Source organism: Macrobrachium rosenbergii, chromosome 29, assembly GCF_040412425.1.
Source record: "Macrobrachium rosenbergii isolate ZJJX-2024 chromosome 29, ASM4041242v1, whole genome shotgun sequence".
NCBI classification, from domain to species: domain Eukaryota; kingdom Metazoa; phylum Arthropoda; class Malacostraca; order Decapoda; family Palaemonidae; genus Macrobrachium; species Macrobrachium rosenbergii.
The window spans coordinates 17,743,705-17,767,083 of NC_089769.1; the positions used below are offsets into that span (position 1 = coordinate 17,743,705).

The following is a 23,379-nucleotide window of genomic DNA, read 5'->3' on the forward strand; positions in this document are numbered from 1 at the left end:
AATAACTGGTGAGATCACTTGGTTTCATCACTGGGATGTGATGTCACTGGAAGCTGTCGCTCTCTGATTTAAAGGAAGAAAAATACGAAGTCAGGTCTGACGTCTTGTGAAATAAAAAGAAAACTTAATTTTATACCTAAAAACAGCACGAACAAATATATCTCCCTCAAAGTTATGAAATGGATAAAAAAAAAGCCTTACTTTAAATTACAATAACCACTGACAATGACCTCTCCTATCTCGTCATAAAAGAAAGAAATCTCTAATTTGTAAAATAAAAAATAAAAGAAGAAGAAAAATGCAAATCCCCAGATGGCTCGGTCCGGTGACTTTATATCCCTCGTCTGCCAAGTTCTGGAATTCTTTCTTCGATTCCTGAAGCCTATCTTTCACAAGGCTCTTCCTTTTCCAGTTTCCTTCTGGTAAGATACTAAAATCGGGTTGCACGCCACATTGGCCTTTGCATTAGATTAACTGCCCAATAAATGAAATCGGATCATTATTCCCCCAGTCTCTTCTTTCCGCGGAACCTAGGTTAATTAAGAGCATTCTGGGAGGACAGTCACTTCGGCCTTTACATTTGGTCATTACCTAAAAACAGGGAAATAATTATAAATAATGGAAAACCAAAAGCAATTAAAAACCTTATTATAAAGCCGTAGTTTCATCTAGTAAGAGAAAATTATTCAAAATAAACACGGAAAACCCACAAAAACAAATTAATAAATAATCTAATTAGAAAACCATTCGTTCTTTTCCAGCTTAATGTAGGAAATAATTCTATTTATTAATGAAAAAATAATTACAACTCAAATTCCAAAATGATCCCTTCTCTTCCAGGGCCCACTCGGAGATGGGCGGAGGAGCCTGGTGCCCCAGGGAGATGGTCTACCGGGAGGGTACCGAGTACCTGGAGGTCAACCTCGGGGGACTCCACATCGTCACCAAGGTGGAGGTCCAAGGGAGGTTTGGAAACGGCCAGGGGCGCGAGTTCGCCAGAAAATACAAGCTGCAGATCTGGCGGCCCGGGCTGGAGCACTGGGTCACCTACACTGACGGAAGGGGCGAGGAGGTACAGTAAATTGATTCCGTTTTGAAATTTTACGTTGTTGTTACTTTTTTATATATATATTTTCAGTGTTATTTTATATAAATTTCTTGGAGACGGGAAAGGGAATGGTCATTTTCCTCAGAATTCCAGTTTAGAACTGTTTTTAAAAAGAAAGTTTAATTTATGGTTAGATTTATAAATCATTATCTTCCTCTCGTTATTGTTCGTCATTATTTGCTTTAGTTTTTATTTATTTCACTAGTGCTATTCCAGTATCCATACCATACTAATGAATGCTCCATTAATCAGTAAGCATGTTGTTGCTTAATCATCTCTGTAACTGTAAACAATATTTCCCATTATTTTACCTTGTTTTGAATGTTTTGCATTAATTTGCTTAACTTTTTAATACTACGTTTCCATGAAATCCCTATAATATTTAATATCATTTGATTTATTTATATCAAGTTGTAGTTTTGCAACTATATGACATTTTTATTTGAAGATTTTTTTCCCCACTTAATTTTCTTCGCTTTCAAATGATTCTCCCACATTCCTTCCTAATCACTGACAAATATCCATAATTTAATTTGGGTGAATTGCATCCAAAAGTAAATTTCATCAACTCGTTTTGAATATTAAATGTATCTGTATTAAAAACTAGCATGTCAGGTTTCCCATTCGTTTTCTTTATATAGATTTCCAACAAAGGCAAAAGCATATTAAGTACTTTTCCATTCATTAATTTGATTAAAAAGTTTATATATATGTATACACACACACACACACACACACACACACACACATATATATATATATATATATATATATATATATATATATATATATATATATATATATATATATATATATATATATATATATACACATATACACACACTAGCTGAAAACCTGGCGCTGCCCGGGAAAACTCTGAATGACAACCAATAAACTCTCTCTCTCTCTCTCTCTCTCTCTAACACCCCCTCTACTCTCTCTCTCTCAATTCCTCTCCCTCTTACTCTTTCTCTCTCTCTCTTTTCTCCCCCTCTCTCTCTCTCTCTCTCACTCCTTTCCTTCTTTCTTTCTCTCTCTCTCTCTCTCTCTCTCTCTTTCTCTCTCGATGCTCCCTATCTCTTCCTCTCTTTCTTCTCCCTAACACCCCTCTACTCTCTCTCTCTCTCTCTCTCTCTCTCTCTCTCTCCCGTCAGCCCCTTCCCAGCCCCCACCCCCTTTGGTGCCATTGATGTCTTACCCCCACAGTATTCTTTTCCAGATAGTAAGTCATATGTAGTATACCGAAATTAGGTATGATAAATTCGTAAAGTTACTAAGTCTACGGGAATAATCAGCCCCGTTTCCCTGACAGAACCAGCCCCGCTTCAGGGAAGCCCTTCCACCCCCACCCACTTTGGTACCCTTCGGTACTAGTGAAGTCTTACCCCCACAATGTTCTTTTCGAGATAGTAAGTCATATGTATACCAAGTTTGGTTGAAATTGCTCAATGCGCTTCAGAGTGTATGTGGAACATACACATGTGTACATACGTCCTTCCATTTATAGATAAAACCAGTTAAATTCTAACACTTGTATCACTGGCCACTCCCTCTGAGCGTAATGGCATGTCACTCAAAGGAGGTGAATGAAAGAGTAAGGTCTTTTTTTCATGAATGAAAATACCCGTACGAAGCTCCATGAATGGAAGTGTAGCGGAACGAATGGCAATGATACAGCGTCTCTCTCAAGGACAGAGTAGCAGAGTGCCTTTCATTCATACCTCCTGACGTGAATAAATATTTTACCGTTTGGCAAATATTGCGAACCTTAATACCAGACATTTTTAAAATATTTTTAGTAAGAATAAATGATTCAATATGCCTCTTTTCTTTAGAAACTTTCCTGGCTTTGTGTTTTTAAATTACTGACAGGGATTTCAACGTTGGCCATCTTCCCCAATACGATTTTTTTTCCTCTTATATTTTTCCTGCTTTTTGAACTTGACGATAAACAATCATGAAGCCAACATTAAAATAGATTCCCTAATTATCTGCTGGCGATTTCCTGATAAGTGTTGTATGAACCGCTTAATCTAATAATATTCGCTCTTCTTCTTCTTGCAGTTACTAGAAGGGAACACGAATACGTACCTAGCCAAGAGTTCGCAGCTGAGCCCACCCGTCATCGCGACGCGCGTGCGCTTCGTCCCCTACAGCGATCACCCGAGGACTGTCTGCATGCGCGTGGAACTCTACGGGTGCAGATACTTAGGTCTGTGTTGGTCTTTCTTTTGTCTTAGTATTTTCTTGTTGGTATTTTAAGGAGGTCTGTGTTAGCGTGCTTTATGCCTTGTGCTTGATTTTTTTTCTCGATAATTCTTATTACATTTATTTTGGGCATAAATTTTTACCTTCGCATTTAGATATTAGTATATCCTTTAAATTTAGATATTAGTATGCCCTTAATATATTTATATGTATGATATAACATTTACAACCTTAAATTATCAATTCATTCCGATAATTTTTACAGTCTTGAAATCAGTAATTTTAATAATTTTAAGCTCATAATTTTTAATGTTTATATTCATACAATAATATATTTAAAAATTTTAAATGCTTATTTTCATTCCTTCAATCAAAAACCAATTTCTCCTCAACAGACGGCCTCGTCTCCTACTCAATGCCCGACGGCGACGTCCGCGGTGGAGGCGGTGCCCTTCGTGACCTTACCTACGACGGGTCACGGAAGGACGGGTATCTGACGGGTGGCCTCGGTCAGCTCACCGATGGCGAGACCGGCCACACGAATTTCAGGGTGGATGCCCTGGGCAAAGGGAGGGGTAAGGAATTTGGGACCTGGAGATTTTGCGGAATTTGTTTCTGGTTCAAAAGCTTTCATAGTAGAAATCCTTTCGATGTATGTATGTATATTCATAAAACAATTTATGAGTTTTTTCGAGAATTGTGCCTGTATATATAGAATGCAGAATTTTCAAGGAGTTTGTGAACATTTGGTGTACACTAATATAAAATATAAGTATATATGATATATACATATATATATCAGAAACATATTTTATATATATATATATATATATATATATATATATATATATATATATATATATATATATATACTATTATATATTAAGTTTCTGTATTGTAAAATACAAAAACATATATATACGCACATTTTATAATAAAGTACATTCAGAGTTCACAAATTCAGTGAACAATCTGTATTTTATATTAACAGCCACAGTTCCAGAGAAAATTCACAAATTGTTTTATGAAGATGAAATTTTTCAGAACAACAACAGCAACAGTAATAATAACAAAACACTCCCGCCCTACAGGGTACGAATGGGTGGGCTGGAAGAACGACACCCGAGGGAAGAAGCCCATCGAAATAGTGTTCGAGTTCGACACCTTCAGGAATTTCTCGACTCTGCACATCTACGCCAACAACTTCTTCACGAAGGACACCCAGGTAATTACTGCGTTGTACTGAGAGTCCCAAAGACGCCATTTAAACTTGGAATCCTTTGCATTAAAACTATTAGTTGCGCCTATCTATTGCATCTAGTTCTGGGATCAGTCAACTCTGCCACTCTCCAAGCTAGGTCTGCGTTCTCTTCTGTAAGCATCTCTCTCTCCACTGCCTTCCTTTACCCTCAAAAATCCATTTACTTTTAACCACCTTTTCATTAACGCTGCCCCATCGTTTCCAGATTTTATCAAGATTGAAATAATCTTTCCTACAACTTGAAATAATTGTTATCTCTGATGTTGTAATATTTTACATGCTTTAAGTAATACTACACCACATCTGAAAATTATCTTGACTGACCCACTTGTTTAAAATCGAAGCAGTAATTCAATGAAATGTCTCTTAAAACGATTCAGGTCACAGCATACAGATAATATATCGGAAGTCTTAGCTTTCTTGAACAGCAATCCTCTGCAGGTCCGAAATTTTGAGATTTGTTTATAGAACAAAATTTTTTCTTATACATTCTTCTTTAAAACGAAATACTGGTTGCAGCGATGTTTACAGAACACCACTCTAACCTGACCATCTTACGCTGCCCTGCGCTTGTGTAAATTACAGTAATTTCTTAAAGACTTTGTCCTAGAGGTGTCCTATTCGTCAAGCCGTTAACGAATAATTACCGAGCAATTAAGGGAAGACACGCCCACCTAACTGGGCAAGATCTTTAGACAAACAAAGTAGCTTCCTGTAATATAATATCACTAAAATCCAAGACCACCTAGATAGAAAGTTCTTCACAAATAATGACCTTGGGCCTCCTGTTCTTCCTCCTTCCAGGTTTTCTCCCACGCCCGTGTCCTTTTCAGCGCTGGAGGGAAGTACTATCACGTCCTGCCGTCTGTGGATTACGAGTACGTGGTTGACCGCATCTTTGAAAACGCGCGCAACGTGACCATAAACCTCCACAACATGGCTGGAAAATACGTGAAGCTCCAACTCTTCTTCTCCCTGCGCTGGATGATGATTTCGGAGGTCGCTTTTGATTCGGGTGTGTTCTCGCGTTTTTTAATCGTTTATCTTTTCTTTGGTTATTCGTCAAGTGCAAATTTGAATTTAAACGTTTTCATTATACTTTGGAAGAGAGGATAAAGTTTTAGCTTTGAAGAGTGTAAAAGAATAATAAGTATCTCCCATATATACCCACACATACACATAAGTGAATAATGTAAACTATCTGTTATATATATATGTACATAAATATATATATATACACATATATTTGTATATATATATGTATTTATATGTATAGATATATATTTATGTATATATGTATGTATACGTATATATATACATATATATATATGTATGTATTATATATATATATATATATATATATATATATATATATATATATATATATATATATATATATATACTCATTACCAACAGCCTGTTTGCAGTGTTGCCATTACCTTAATTTCTTGCTATTCTTTACTCTCTGTCCAGTGCCTTGCCGTTGCGAGCTGACAGAAGAGGAGCCACCCATTCCAGTGGCTACAGAAAGACCAGACATGGATGGGCTTGGAAACGAGACTGCACCTTCCATTTCGGCCCAGGAGTCACCTTCATCAGTGCTGCTGGGAGGCCTGGTTGCTCTTGGGATCATACTAGCTATGATCCCTCTAGCCGTGGGCGTCGTGTATTATCGCGGTAGGATGATCAAAAAGGCCAACAAGAAGTCACCGCCATCACCTGACAGTGGCCTTGATGCCAAGAAGGTCTCCATGAAGATGAAAGATGTGCACATCAATGTTAATTTGACGCCCATGTCCAATGGATATTCCAGGGCCAAAGGAAAGTTGTACGGCCATGTCGCCATGGATGACGAGACAATGGCCATGTACCAGAAGCCTTTCAAGGGACCCATGCATAATGATGGGTACTACACTCTTGCTAGGGATGGGACTCCCTCAGAAATCCCCTTGAAATGTCCACTTCCTTTGGACACAGATGACTCTGTGGATTATGCTGTGCCTGATATGAATGTAACGCCCCCACCTCCTTTTTCTGAGGTATATACCCCACCCCCACCTGTTCCACTTACCCTGCCACCTGTTTCACTTCCAGCCTCTCGAACACATCGAGAGGCATCATTGCCACCACCTGTGCCTCCACTCCCACCTCCGCCAGAGCAAGAATATTATGCTGCACCTCTTCTCTGTCAGTCTTCAGACATCCAGAGTGTAACTGGTACTGTCAAATATTCTTCATTGGATTTGTCAAAACTAGGCAATGGCCGACAAGTGCCAGAGGTGTCGAGGAATCACATACGTATCATAGAAAACCTTGGAGATGGTGCCTTTGGTTCAGTTCAGCTGTGTGAAGCAAAGCACATTGCAGGAAATTCTTCAGGTCTAGTGACAATGAAAAGCCTTAAGACTGGGGCATCTGAAGATGTGAAAGAGGACTTTCAACAGGAATTCCGAACACTCAGTCAAGTCGATGACCCCAACATCGTGAAATTGCTGGGAGTTGTTACCTCCGAACCCATTGGCTTGATCTTTGAGTACATGGACTATGGCGACTTGTACCATTTCCTCCAGAGACACATCTTAGAGGGAGTAGGCAGTCAGAGCTCACTTGGATCCTCAATGAATATAGGGGACCCGCCTGTTCTGAGTTATGGAGCATTAGTCTACATTGCATCTCAGATTGCCTCTGGCATGAAATACCTCGAGTCACTGAGTATAGTCCATCGGGACCTTGCGGCTAGAAACTGTCTAGTCGGAACTGAGCTCACCATAAAAATAGCAGACTTTGGAATGAGCAGACCACTATATTCGCGACATTACTATAGATCGAACAGCGATAACCGCTCCCTGCTGCCCATCAGGTGGATGGCTTGGGAGTCTGTTCTCCAGGGCAAGTTCACAACCAAGAGTGACGTGTGGTCCTTTGGGGTGACCCTGTGGGAGGTCCTGACAATGGGCCGTCAGCAGCCTTATGACAAGCTCAGCGACGAAGGAGTGTTGGAGAACCTATCTCACTGCTACCACGGCGATGGCACGGGCATGATGCTTCTGCCGCAGCCGTCCTTGTGCCCGCGGGAGATGTATGACATGATGACAGCCTGCTGGAGGCCTAACGAGAGGCAGCGCCCTCCCTTCTGGGAGATCCTCATGTTCCTTCAGAGGAAGAATCTCGGCTACTCTCTCGATTACTTCCTTTAATGGGAATTACATACCCTTTCGAGTGTATATGGCGATATTTTACCTTGGGGGAGTGACAAGATATTATCGTTCGAGTATTTTAGTGATATTTTTTATTTAATTTTGTACAGAACATTCGCCTACAACGAAAATTTGATATAGCTGTTTCGGTGTCATGCGCATTTCGGTGTCACATGCATTTCAAGCACTGTTTTCATTTGGATGAACTAAACATATAACAACAAATAAGTGAATATCGAAAATAGCCGTTACGGTAAATCAAGTATTAATTGCTAGTCATATCTGGACCTGACGAAATAGGAGGAATTTTCAAGTGATATCATAACTTTACTAAAATTAATTTATTGTGTTGTTACAAACTAGAAGAAAACATTTGAGGACTTTAATTTCAATGAAAGCGTTGAGAAATAAGCAGAATGAACATTATCTTAACCCAAACTCACCGATCGTTTGAAAAACTATAAGGCAGTTTGAACTGCTTCTCTGTCTCGACTGAAACGATTCAAGATAAAAACTGAGCGACATGGCTTGTGAATATTCCGGAAAACGTTTTAAAAACATCGCGTAGTGGCGAGTTATGAAAGTATGGACTGAATTAAAAGAATTTAGTTAAAGAAACAATTTATATCAGCATGCGTTGAAACCTTTTTTCTTTCACACAAAGTAGTTTCGTCAAAGTAAAATCTTTTAAAGACTATGTGTTATTCATTTTTTCGGATGAAAGGCCGACAGGACGGGCAACTTGAAAACCTAAAGCCCTGAAGGGGGATAAAAGGTAAGGGAAAGTAGTGTCTAATCCCGAAGCGAAGTAACGACCTGCCTCTCGAAATAAGAAGACTATGGGAGGCAAAGGGTGACAAAAATGCTTCCATCGCCTTTTCGGAAACGATCTTTCTCGGGAATAAAGTTTTACGGATAGATATGACGCGTCCAGAAGTGATGCAACATTATGACGTTGCTCAGTGGTATTACATCACAGTCTAACAGGCTAACGTCTGTAATGAAATTCCATTTAAAATTCAGTGACGTTACTTAGACTTCGCTATAAACATCTTTAGATAAATTTTCCTCGGAAAAGTGACTTTTGGAAGTACTCGAGGTGACGCAAATATACTTGGAAAACGGAGAAAACTGACCATGTATATGAAGGCGAAGTTTTTTTTTTTATAAGTGAGATGTGAAAGTACCCAAGTCAACTGTGCGCAAGACTCACGACCTCCCTCCTTCCCTCCCAGGGTTCCACCCCGCACCACCCCACCCGGGAGGCATCCGACAGGGTGGTATTCCCTGACCATTCTCTTCAGCTGACAACCCCATCTTAGGTAATCACGTATTGTCAAAACAGAGCAGAAAAACGGTGATTGGTTCTTTTTGCTTATTTTGTTTCGTGTTATTTCACTTCTTAGTGAGTAGCTTAATACTATTTGAACGTGTTGTTTGTCTAAGCAAACTGAGTTTTGGCTGTTTATTGCCTGAGATAAAAACTTCTACAGAAAGAAATTGTTCTATTAACTATATCAACTGAAACAGTTTTACCAAATATATTATTATAGCCAAAAACACATTATCATGCTAAGAACGCCTCAGTAAAATAAAATACCCATACATGAAATAAGGGAAAAACGGGTATAAAAAATATAAAAAAACGATCAATCCAGATGAACAACATTTATGAATGGAAAAAGAAAAATCTTCGAAACTCGCAGTCGAGAAATGGAGTGACGTGATAATTTTCTAAACGATCTGCAAGGACTGAGGTCTAAGCCTTTTATTCTATCTTTGTACAGTTTTTTTTTTTATTCATTATTTAGCATCGCGCATTTCCGCGTTTACCGTAGATGATCTGTGTTAAATACAAAGATTTATAATCTTAAACGCAATTTGTGATGTAATTTATACGTGTATATCTGAGCATTGAGTAGGCATTAGTTATATGAGTTATTTTCTTCTCTTTATCTGTATGTACATAAATATGGAAGGAAGGAGAGAGAAAGAGAATGAGTGAGTGAGAGAGAGAGAGAGAGGGGGGAGAGAGAGATAGAGAAAGTGAGAGAGATGTTTTTCATTGTTTGAGCAATAATGTGGTCGATGTAAAATATTTAAAAGTTTCTCCTGTGAAATCTCAGTATGCCAAATATCTATGCTTACTTTAGGGCGCCTGATATTATATATATATATATATATATATATATATATATATATATATATATATATATATATATATTATATATATATATATATATATATATATATGTATATATATATATATATATATATATATATATATATATATTACTTTTATGCTTTTAAAACTGATCTCAGTGCCATGGTCGTAGTGACCTATCATTAACGTGTTTCTGATAATCTCCTGTTGCTGACAGCCACGCAAATGTTCCTTCTCTTTTTACTTATCAACTTTCCCCAGTGAATTATTATTATTATTATTATTATTATTATTATTATTATTATTATTATTATTATTATTATTATTATTATTATTCAAGATGACAAGAAATGTGCCGCGATGATCCTGATTCAAATATATATCTTTACAAAAAAAAAAAAAAGAAAACTAAAAGAAATCAATACAAACTTGCAGATGAATATAAATGATCTTATGCCAAAGACACAAATATAATTCGGAGCCTCCAAACTCAACCGTACGCAAAAACAAACGAGAGTTGTTTCACACAAATATGGCTCGTTGCGTCAAGCCTTCGTTGTTTTCCTAGGCATATACACATCGGCCGTTGTTGTAGTCGTGCAATTAAGTGAATTAACGACCGGAAGCCTTATTTGAAAGCCGGACATAGTTTTTCTGTCGCGGAGACAAAAACGCCAGTGAATTGCTGAGGAAGTTTCGAGGGAACAGAATGCCCATAAGACAAGTATAATACTGATAAAAAGGCTACCAAATAGTTTATACTCGTTATTTTCATCACGGGTTCCTTACTTCTCCTTAAAAGATTGACTGAATTATTTAAAATGTATTGTTGTTTCACTGATAGAATAAATAATGATTTCACATTTTGTAAACAAAAACTAGAGGTGTATAAGGAAAAACGGGTGTTCAAGATTCGAGAACAACTGTAGGCCTATTTATCCAAATACAGCTCTGTCACTTCCAAACAGGTGTGTTGATATGCTCCTTAGTATAATATACTAATATAGTATAATATAATATAGTATAATATACTCCTTAGTATAATATACTAACGCTTACTCCAGAACAGTGCCGGTTTAAAATGTTTTAATACCTTAGTTTATCATACTTTTTGTCCGTTAAGATAATTTTTTTAAAGAATGACGTTTAAGTCTTGACGTCATTCTTTAAAAAAGAATTATCTTAACGGACAAAAAGTATGATAAACTAAGGTATTAAAACATTTTAAACCGGCACTGTTCTGGAGTAAGCGTTCAAAATGAAGTTTTATTTAGGTGAAATATGCCCTTGAAAACTATACCTAAACTTGAGATAGCTAAAATACAATAAAGATAATACCTGTTGATCGAAAATTAAAAGGCCATGCGATATTAAAGGCTTGTTTGTTTACAATCAGCACTTCAAAATAATGTCTCAGCTGATTCACTCGTGATTTAAATTTCCAACATAAAAGCGAGAGTCGTCGTGGGCTTCATTTTTCATGAATGCGTCACCGCCCTTTAGAACTGATAAAAAGAAAGCGTCTGTGAAGTTTTCTCCAAGCTCCCTAAATTCTGCTCTGCTTCAAAAATTGTAACATGATTTAAATTTTTTTTTTACTGAAGTCTCATGAGAATTATATGAAGGTTTTCATCACTGTCGCTCTTTTCCTTAACCTGCGAGTTTTGTTTCACCATCTATCTTTTTGCGTCATATCATAAATAATATGTATAAAGATACCAAGCTTCTGAAACAACATTTAACGCCTTTGTTTGTAAGTTACTCTTGTGCCAAATAACTGTTCAGCAACGAATTCAGTTTCTGATAAATCGATTTCCGAGTGTATTAACTTATTCCGAGTTCCCCGAATTATATTTTTTTTTCATTCGCGAAGTAATATTTTAACCCAGTCTAGAGTTGAGAGATTTTGGGTTAATAAGAAAAGGAAGAATTATTGATGAAGAATTCACTTTGGGTCAGGCAACCTTCAGGTTGAAAATATGTAAATATATGTATCTATGTCACCTCTCATGTTTTAGGGGAATGCAATTTCGGTTAACAAAAAATATATTATTCATTTTGCCCCATTTTTTGTCCTTAAAGATAAAATGTTTAATGTATGTTTCCCTGAAAACCTTAATAACAGATATTCTTTTGTATATTCATCGTGTTAGGGAGACTGCAATTGCAACTAATACTACCCGTAGTAATTGTAAATAAAACATACAGTTAGAGATACAAAAACATCTCAAATACTCATTTAGCAATATTAGATGAATTCCTAAAATATGTGTTTCTAACACTTTCAAATAGCATGACCCTACATATATTTTTTTATTATTAAAATTCGACATTCTTTTTGTTGAGGAAGGTTTTATACCCATTTTTTAAACATTAGAAGTCTAATATTTATTAACATTTTTCTTTTATCCTTAATTTACGGACAAAATTCAGACTTTCGTTTTCAGTAAAAAAAAAAAATATACTTTTTAATACGCTTTTGAAATGAAGATTGACTTAATCCCTGACAAGACCAAACTCATTTCTTCGTGAGCGCTATCTGTGTGTGTGAGAGAGAGAGAGAGAGAGAGAGAGAGAGAGAGAGAGAGAGAGAGAGAGAGAGAGAGAGAGAGAGAGAGAGAGAGAGAGAGATATGCTTCGTTAAAAAAAAAAGTGTTCTGTAGATATTGTAGATACTAAATAAAGGATGCTGAATCCTATCTGTACAAAGCGTAGACAGAAAGGAGATGAATAAAATGAAGTAGACGTATCAAGTCTTTACAACATATCACACATGTTTTCCAAGAAAACCGATATTTGATGTATTGTAAATAAAGATTCTTTTTATTGTAAAGTTACATTTTCATTATCCTTGTTACAGTATTCAGAAGACGAACTCTATTCTTAAGGAATAAGTTCACAGGGGCCACTGACTTGAAATTTATTGTGAGGTTTTTGCTTGACACAAGCTGAATGGGTATTCACGGACTTAAAAATAAACAGATTACTGAGAAATTCGTGAAAAGGGTACTAATGATTAGACGAAACGCGAAACTGTCCAGTAACTGAATTGTTTAAATAGTAAGTGAATAAATACACCAACGAACGATCTCAACAATAAAAAGATCTCAGGTGGTTGTGTAAGGAGTGAATAAGTCTGGTCAGTACTTTAGTATTAGTTTATTCATGAAGGGAAAATTTTCTTTTGGAACTATCCGAACTGCAACGAAATTCTCCAGAACGCAGCGTTCACATGTGGAAAATAAATGAAAATAGGAAAAAGAAATGAGCAGAACTAAATATGTATCTATGCAATCAAATAGATAAGTCAACAAAAGCTATGAAAACTGAATGACCAGAGAGAGTCTCTGTAAACACACCCTCCATATTTACTGACCTTAACTCTAAAACTGCTGAAGACCATTACAGACCATTATGCAGCAGCTATGGCGCAGCTGGTGATGCGGGAATATCGGTTTTGCCATCACCAGACGTAACGCTTGCATATGTGATCCTGAGCTGATCCAGCTGTCACAATTAGTAGAAAAAGACTCCAATCATATATGCAAAGCAAAACTTAATGACTGTATATACAGTATATATGGTAAACTACCCAAATAGAAAAAGCCGTTCTTGTCTCAACGATGATACCCTAACTTAATGGATAAGATTATTTCCAAGTTACATAAATACAAAGAGATCTGAAGAAAGATAAAGCTTATGTATGTTATATGTAGAAAGCAAAACCAGGCATTTCGCAACCTGCCTGAAATTTCAGACAGATAGCGAAATGAACTTGGGGACATTTGATCCGCCTAGGGGCTAGTACTATACACGGCGAAACAGTGACTCACCTACACTGTTTCGCCGTGTTTAGTACTAGCCTGTTTAGTACTAGCCCCTGGGGGATCAAATGTCCCTAAATGCACTTCGCTATCTGCCTGGAATTTCAGGCAGTTCTTGAAATGCCTGGGTTCGCTAACTGCCCGTAATAACTGTATGTACTTGTGTATCTTTAAATGTAAAAATTACTTCAACGTGAGGGTCGAAGTCCCAAACATACGGACGTTATATGCCGTCCTGAAGCTCCTTCCAAGGTTGTCTGCCTTCAAACTGTATAATACTCTCACGGAGGCCAAGAAAAAGGATAATAAAATGGTTTGGAATTGGAATGTGAAAGGCTGACGTTTGTAGATGATGCAGAATTGATTTGAGATAGTGAAGAGACATTGCAGAAGCTAGTGACAGTTTCAATGTGTTTGCAGGTGAAGGTTATAAGTAAATGTGAGATGAATCATCTTTAGTCTTAGAAGGACCGAAAAAGTAAAAAAAAAAATGTTAAAATAGATAGGAAAAAATTGGCAAAATTCTCAGGATTGTTGAAAGATGGATCAAGGTTTATGAAGGTGGTCTGGTCAGGTAGCAAAAATTTTTATAAGGTGTTAGGTAGAAGGAGATGAAACCTGGAAAATGGTATATAGGTGGATATGGATAGATATTGAAAAGAAAGGGCCTGAACATCCAGGTACCGAGAAAGCGAAAACGGAAGAGAGATGTGAATAACAAAGTTTGTATAAGGGATTTGACACACTGCTAATGCGCCTATTGTGTAGGTGTAAGAAGCAGCTAATGTGTGGAAGACTGGTAGTTCTCTGTGTATGGAGTTCATCCATGATTCAGTGACTAACATATGAATGTGGCAGTGATTGTTTCGTTGTTTTGATCGTGTGTGTATATATATATATATATATATATATATATATATATATATATATATAATATATATTATATATATATAATATATATTAACTCTAGACGCACAGTCACTACCGGAGCCATCTAAAACTCGCTACTGGGATAGAGTTATAGAGTTTATGGAAAATTCCAATGATGATGATCGCCTAACTCATTAATATCATCAGTTCAAGGAAGTCTAGTTCCTCATTGGACGGGTGGGTATCGTTCTCAGCTAGCACTCCGCTGGCCCCGCGTTCGATTCTCCGACCGGCCAATGAAGAATTAGAGGAATTTACTTCTGGTGATAGAAATTCTTTTCTCGGTATAATGTGGCTCGGATTCCACAATAAGCTGTAGGTCCCGTTGCTAGGTAAGTAATTGGTTCTTAGCCACGTAAAATAAAATCTAATCCTTCAGGCCAGCCCTAGGAGAGCTGTTAATCAGCTCAGTGGTCTGGTTAAACTAAGGTATACTTAACTTTTCAAGGAAGTCTATCAAATCGCCTAGACAACAAAACGACATTCCAACAGATATAAAACAAAAGATCTGAAGCATTTAGCAATGGTACTACCATCTCGAGATAAAGGAATTACTTTAGCAAAATACGTTTACTAGTGCTACGCAAGAGAAAGATTAAATGTCGAAGGTAGCGCCGACTCTTACCAAGTATGCTATAATGCTACATATGCACAGTGACTCATGAAGCGCGGACAAGTTAGGGCTTGGTTTATCAATAATTTATTTTTATTTTTTTCTCGAGTTCTGAGTACAGTGCCGGAGTTCTGCCCACTTCTGTGTTAAAGTCAGCAGTTACCCCTTTTCGCATCAGAAGGTAGTGAATAACTTCATCACCTGCGCACAATGCAGTTGCAAGAGCAATATTCGTGTCGACAAGAAAGACTGCAAACAGCGAGGATCCCAGAACTATACCCTATGGAACACCAGGTATGATATGTATTAACTCACATAAACCACCATCAACTATATTTTTCCGTTGTGTATAAATGAGAGCAAGTACATAATCTCCGATACCTATATATGCAAAGTTTACATGTGAAATATTTAAAGTTAACAAATCTAAAAGTCGGGTTCAAAATCAACTTCGACTATAATAGTCTGGGCTCACAGCGACGATTAAGGGGTGCCTAGCTTGATCTAAAACATCTTCACAATAACCAGGTTTCCCATAGCCATAAGGGCTGTTGGAAACAGGCGAATGCCGATTTCTCTTCGTATGAACAGCAACGACTTAAACCCATTTTCCCGACCTACAAATCAATACAAAAGCAAAACGACAAGTAATTAAAATAAGTACCCTCAATATACATCAAATAATCAAATTAGTTTATGAATACAGATATCAACAATTAGATATGAATCAATACGCCCTTCACAAACCCGAATAACCATAAAAAAATAAATACAGAAATGAATAAATAGAAAATCGTCGGAAATGTGTATCTGAAATCAACCCCAATTTTCGCCATTCCTTTCTTGGAATAAGCGATTTCTTTCCGCATCGCGGGATTCATTCCTTGGGAAGTGAACTGGATAAGGACTTAAATCATTAATTTCCCATTTCGGCTCTCTCTCTCTCTCTCTCTCTCTCTCTCTCTCTCTCTCTCTCTCTCTCTCTCTCTCTCTCTCTCTCTCTCTCTTTTTTAATCGTTCCTGCTCTACATCATTATTTTGTCATACTTTTTTATTACTGCTCTCTCTCATCCTTAATTTATTTTATTCCTGCTCTCTCTCTCTCTCTCTCTCTCTCTCTCTCTCTCTCTCATGCAAAAGGTCAGTGTTCAAGAGGCCCCAATTAACCAGCTGGAGCTCTTGACTTTTACGGCGTTGAAGCGAAAAACTTTGGGGATAAAAGAGAGAGAGAGAGAGAGAGAGAGAGAGAGAGAGAGAGAGAGAGAGAGAGAGAGAGAGAGAGAGGAGAAATAAATAAGAGTGAAAGAGTGAAAAGTGATAAAATAATGAGCGATATAAGAGAAGACTTGGGAGAAAGAAAGCAAGAGAGTAAAGAAATAAATGAGAGAGATAACGGAAGGAAATAGAACAAAGGAGAGAGAGAGAGAGAGAGAGAGAGAAGAGAGAGAGAGAGAAGAGAGAGAGAGAGAGAGAGAAAATGATAAAATAAAAAATGATAAAATAAACAGCGAGATAGAGAAGACTTGAGAGAACGCAAGAGAGTAAAGAAATAAATGAGAGAGATAACGGGAGGAAATAGAACAAAAGAGAGAGAGAGAGAGAGAGAGAGAGAGAGAGAGAGAGAGAGAGAGAGAGAGAGAGAGAGAGAGAGAGATAATATAAGCGTGAAAATGATAAAATAAAGAGCGAGATAGAGAAGACTTGAGAGAAAGGAAGCAAGAGAGAAGAGAAATAAATGCGAGAGAAAACAGAAGACAAAAGAACAAGAAGAGAGAGAGAGAGAGAGAGAGAGAGAGAGAGAGAGAGAGAGAGAGAGAGAGATCCTGCGGATGCCATCGACTCATAAAGGAATACTCAAGCGACATGTGCCATTCCGGCGAAGCTTTAAGGTACGACACGATTACCTTAATGAATTTGGCGATTAGTGGGTGAAGCATGTCCAGGTGGCCCCGTGGGGGGAAGGGGGTTGGCAGGGCGAGGTCAACTCAGGTTGAAGGAGAGTGGCTTGTTGCGGGGAGGGGGAGGACAGGGGGGGATGGGTATACATCGGGTACGCATTCCATACTTATCATAAAATAGTGAAATTTTATCGCTGGAAAGTGTCGTATTTTTTGCAGGCTTAAAGACTGCAGCGTCACTGTACATAAACTTTATATTCTGTCGCATGACGTATCTGATTTGAGAGAGAGAGAGAGAGAGAGAGAGAGAGAGAGAGAAGAAGAAGAGAGAAGAAGAAGAAGAAGAAGAAAATGAGAAGAAAGACTTGAGAAAACAACTAAATGAGAGAAAGACTTAATAAAAGAGAGAGAGAGAGTGTGAGAGAGAGAGAGAGAGAGAGAGAAGAGAGAGAGAGAGAGAAGAAGAAATAAGAGAAAGACTTAAAACTTAATAAAGAGAGAGTATGTGAGAGAGATAGAGAGAAAGAGAGAAAGACTTAATAAAGTGTGAGAGAGAGAGAGAGAGAGAGAGAGAGAGAGAGAGAGAGAGAGAGAGAGAAGAAGAAGAAGAAGAAGAAGAAGAAGAAGTAAATAAGAGAAAGACTTAAGACTTAATAAAGTCTGTGTGTGTGTGAGAGAGAGAGAGAGAGAGAGAGGGGAGAGAAAAGAGAGAGAGAGAGAGAGAGATAAGATGCTTCAAAAGCAAAACTCAAGAACAAGGCATTCCTCTACCTGATGGAATATTCAAGCAAGTCAGAGAAGCTAAGTCGCATTTATCCCAGTTCGACGCCTCTACAGCAGGGGCTTCCCTCGAAGGGCTAAACATACACTGCAATTTGCAACGATGACTTCGCTTGATTCCCCCCGAAATCTATCGGCTTGCGAGCAAATATTACCCGATATTACTCGATAGCACCCGTACTACCTTATAGCGCATCGTATCGGATAATTGGGGAAAACTGGATGTCTTCTTTTGCGCTCACCCTATCAAGGTAATTATGGCTGATGTAATGAAACGGCCATTATAAATTATTCCGAAAATGCGCTGCACCACAAAAGTACCATAATTATTATGTGAACGCATGATCTGCTCTCTCTCTCTCTCTCTCTCTCTCTCTCTCTCCCCTTTCCTTCTTTCTAAACATTACTCTCAGTCCTTCTCCATTCTTTCTAAACATTACTCTCAGTCCAATTCTCTTCGTTTCTCTCTATTAACTCTCCATTTTTTTTCTTTTCCTTTCTCTTTCTTACATTTCTTCGTTAATCCAACGTTTCTTTATTTCTCTCCACCATTATTGTAATCCATCTTTCTCTCTACCTCTTCATTTTCACTGCTTTCTCTCTCATGTATTACAAATTATTTCTTTATGAATCTTTTATTTATTCCTTCACACACACTCTTTCTCAGGTTTGTTTCTTCTGAGTCCATTTCTTCCTTTCTCTTTATATCCATGTCTTCTCTTCTCTCTCTCTCTCTCTCTCTCTCTCTCTCTCTCTCTCTCAAGATACAAGCCTGCTTCAATTCACGTTTTCTATATATATATATATATATATATATATATATATATATATATATATATATATATATATATATATATATATATATATATATTTATATATATATATATATATATATGTATGTATATGTATGTATGTATGTATGTATATATATATATGTATATATATTTCAAGAGTCAAAATCTTAATTATCGAACAAATTACAATATATTACCACGGTGTTTCTTTTAACCAAAATAATAGCAACATAACTATTTTTAACGTTCAAAAACCGCAAACCTCCGCAAAGGCTGAACAGTTTCCACTCACACCTATAAGAAGTAATCATTTGGCTACTAAAATCTTCGGCAAAGGGTCTAAAGGGTTCGGAATTTTAAGCTTGGCGGAGGTAACAAGGCTGAGTAATCCACATAAATGTTTATGTACTTCAATTAATAAACAAACAAACAGTCAATCCGATCTGAAAACAGTTTCTCTCCTCGCTGAAATAATTATGACAATAATTGGCTATTTTTAACAGCTTTGAAATATTCGTTAATAACTGCACTTATGTTCCTGATGACTTAAAATGTTGTAACATTTTTGCTTAAGGAAGAAGCAGTTTCTCCTGAGAAAGGATGGTTACGAGACGAACAAAATGTCAGCGACTGTCACATTCAATTTTTCAATATTGTAAAAAAATATTTAAATGGAAAATGTTTCCTTTGCTTTTATGCCTCGTTATACATCAACAAAGAGTGTTCATTAGTTCCACGGCTAAAAAAAAAAATTAGTTTAAAACGTAAATTTTGTATGATTTTCGTCGATTTTCCCAAACCAGAAAAAATATACAATAAACCCACAACTTATTCGAGGTAAAATTATGCATCTTAGTAATGAGGTTATAAATTTTCTTCAGTGTGCCCTTGAAAAGGTAATAACATAACACCATGTCAGTGATTGGCGCATCAGGGATGGAAAAAACTGAACCGTATAAATTCTCATTTGTAAACCAGTAAAAAATGCGCCGAAGTCTCTTCGGCGCAACCGAGTTTTCTTTACAGCCGCTACAGCGTATAATCAAGGCCACCGAAAATAGATCTATCTTTCGGTGGTCTCGGCATAATGCTGTATGAGCCGCGCTCCAGGAAACTTTAACCATGGCCCAGTGGTGTCCTATCCTATTTCGTTGCCAGAATAGTTTTCTATATCGATTATGGCTAACTTTAACCTTATATGAAATAATAACTACTGAGGCTAGAGGGCTACAATTTGATATGTCTGGTGATTGGAGAGTGGATGATCAACTTACCAATGTACAGCCCTCTAACCTCAGTAGTTTTTAAGATCTGAGGGCGGACAGAAAAAGTGTGGACGAACAGACAAAGCCGGCACAATAGTTTTCTTTTACAGAAAAACAAAACTGTTATATTCAGTAAATTACTACATGACTGAATGCCACAAAACAAAATTGTCATCGGTTTATCAGTTTACGAGAACAATAAAATATGAATTTACAATACTCGAATATTTTCGTCAGATTATCGGAAGAATTATGCAAATTATCCTTGATAAATGATGACCAGTCATGTTGGGCGATTGAAGACTGCATATATGCACCAGTGAGTGATAGTCTGACTTGCTCATTGACTAGCTATTCCATCATTCACGAGGTTTCTTATGAGTAAGCCGGTTGTTTTAAGATGGTGTTATATATATATATATATATATATATATATATATATATATATATATATATATATATATATATATATATATATATATATATATATATATATATATATATATATATATATATATATAATATATATATATATATATAATAAATATATATGTATTTATATATATTTATTTGTATACATATATTTTATATAAATATATATACATATATATATATATATATATATATATATATATATATATATATATATATATATATATATATATAAGAATCTTGCAAAAAAATCTATAATTAACAAAAATGTTCAAAACCCCAAAGTCGTTCGGAGTGAAATTTTTATTAAATTCCCTGGTATTTCTGGATACTTTTATAAATATACTATACATATTTGCAGTTAGACGATTTTATATAAAAAAAGAATTGCCTTTGCTCACTGAAACTCAAGTAAATAAAAAAATCCTAGTTTTTCACATACTGATAACCAACATAAATAAAAAAGGTTACAATTGCAATAGCAAAAACAGGAAAAAGAATAATTAGGTAGATAAAATAGACGGTATCTAAAAACAACAAGCTAGTTTAAAAAAAAAAAAGAAGGAAAGATGAGAGGTAACGTGAAAAATTAATGTAATTAAACAAAATCGAAAAATGCCAAAAAAAAAAAAAAAGAATTCTGAGTGAGGTATCAGGCCTATCCATCGTAAGTCATAGGAAACCGTTCCTCCTCCTCCTCCTCCTCCTCCTCCTCCTCCTCCTCCTCCTCCTCCTCCTCCTCCTCCGCCTCTTCCACCTCCTCCTCCTCCTCCTCCTCCCTAAAGCGTAGTAAACTGCGACCAGAGGATCCCCTAAACCTTGTCGAAAATGTGTACACCTCAGCCAGGCACTCTTTTTGGCACTTCCGGTGCCACGTTTACACGACCGGGGTTCCTCCTGTATCTGTCTGTCTGTCACCGCCGTGTCGGGTGAGCTTTGAAGTTAATTCGTAGTCCCTCTCTCTCTCTCTCTCTCTCTCTCTCTCTCTCTCTCTCTCTCTCTCTCTCTCTCTCGATTATGTTTAGGTTTTGTTAGTTTTTATATAATAATAATAATAATAATAATAATAATAATAATAATAATAATAATAATAATAATAATAATAATAATAATAATAATAATAATAATGTCAGAACACTCTCACAGTCCTTTTTTTACCTAGACTTCCCCTCCCTGGGAAGCGAGGAGTAGGAGGGAGGTTTGCCACAAGACTGTTAACCTTCAGATTTTTCACTAATTATTTTAGAATGAGAACGCTAACCCCCATACCACTCATTCCAACCTGGCTGCTGAGACACCACACTTGAAAAAAGGTGGGTATGAACTTTGGTCTGTCACTGCCTGGGGCCAGGCTGGAAGCATATAACCATGGAATGCATAACAAACAAAGAAATAAATAAACAATTACATATAAATACACACTCCCCCACCCCCCACACACATATATATAGGTAGATAGATAGATAGATAGATAGATAGATAGATAGATAGATAGATAGATAGATACTGAAATATATAGATATGTATATATATACATATACATATGTATATATATATTAATATAATAAAAAATAAATATATATAGATATATACATATATATGAAATATATAAAAGTCTAAAAGAAGTTGGAACCTATATACATACCATATGACCCAATATATATATAATGAATATATATATATATATATATAAAATATATATATATATATATATAGTATTATATATATATATATATATATATATAAATATATATATATATATATATATATATATATCAATAATGCAATTTAGTATATATAATACTACTTTCATTACATTTACGGTCTTCGTTAATTGGGGTAATTCACACGCGCAAGGTATTATTTTCATAACGAAAAAATTTACAGTTCTAAAAACACTTCCATAATAAATTAACAGGATCTTATAATTTTCTTTTTTAAATAATCGATAGAGCGAATTTATTCTAATTAATAAAGCATAGGAAATTAAAGCCTTAGATCAGATAATAATAATAATAATAATAATAATAATAATAATAATAATAATAATAATAATAATAATAATAATAACTGTAACTGATTATCAAAGAAGAAAATATTTCTTCACGCGATGTGGATGTATGTATAATCATATATATATATATATATATATATATATATATATATATATATATATATATATATATATATATATAGCCTATATATATATAAAATTGATGCTCAGCATTACGAATGCAGAACGTTACCAAACGCGCTTGTTTCACAGATAAAGCTATAAATTTATCACTTTTAATTGCCTTGTTTTATGAACACCAAGAATAATAATAACAATAACTACATTTCAATTACATCTGTTCGACGCCGACATTACATTATTCAGTTACTCGCAAATGCGATCATTGGAGCATATGACTTATAATGCAGACTGTGCTGTGTGTGTGTGTGTGTGTGTGTGTATGTATGTATATATATATATATATATATATATATATATATATATATATATATAAATATATATATATATATATATATATATATATATATATATATATATATATATATATATATATATATATATATAGGTGGAAAGACAAATATATATATATATATATAGAAATCATCAACACACAATCACGTGTGGAACAGAAATAAATTTCTGACTCAATCAGGGATCAAAAACACAATCAGGTCTCTTTTAGACTTGTATGGCCTAGTGGATAACGCCTAAAAGTTGCTTTCCACCTGAGAGACCTGGGTTCGATCCCGACTCATGTGAGTCAGAATATATATATATATATATATATATATATATATATATATATATATATATATATATATATATATATATATATATATATAAATAATAATAAAAGGGGAAATATAGGCCACTGCAAAAAAATTGGAG

At 35.8% G+C, this 23,379-nt stretch overlaps 1 protein-coding gene across 1 annotated transcript; it reads left to right on the top strand.

Moving 5' to 3' along the window:
* The first annotated feature begins 819 nt into the window (after positions 1 to 819).
* Positions 820 to 7,910, top strand: LOC136854641 (discoidin domain-containing receptor 2-like). The gene is made up of 6 exons (XM_067131202.1): positions 820 to 1,072; positions 3,173 to 3,320; positions 3,712 to 3,891; positions 4,408 to 4,541; positions 5,382 to 5,592; positions 6,051 to 7,910. The coding sequence occupies exons 1-6, from the start codon at positions 854 to 856 to the stop codon at positions 7,772 to 7,774; spliced, it is 2,616 nt and encodes an 871-aa protein (XP_066987303.1). The 5' UTR covers positions 820 to 853; the 3' UTR covers positions 7,775 to 7,910.
* The last annotated feature ends 15,469 nt before the right edge of the window (positions 7,911 to 23,379 follow it).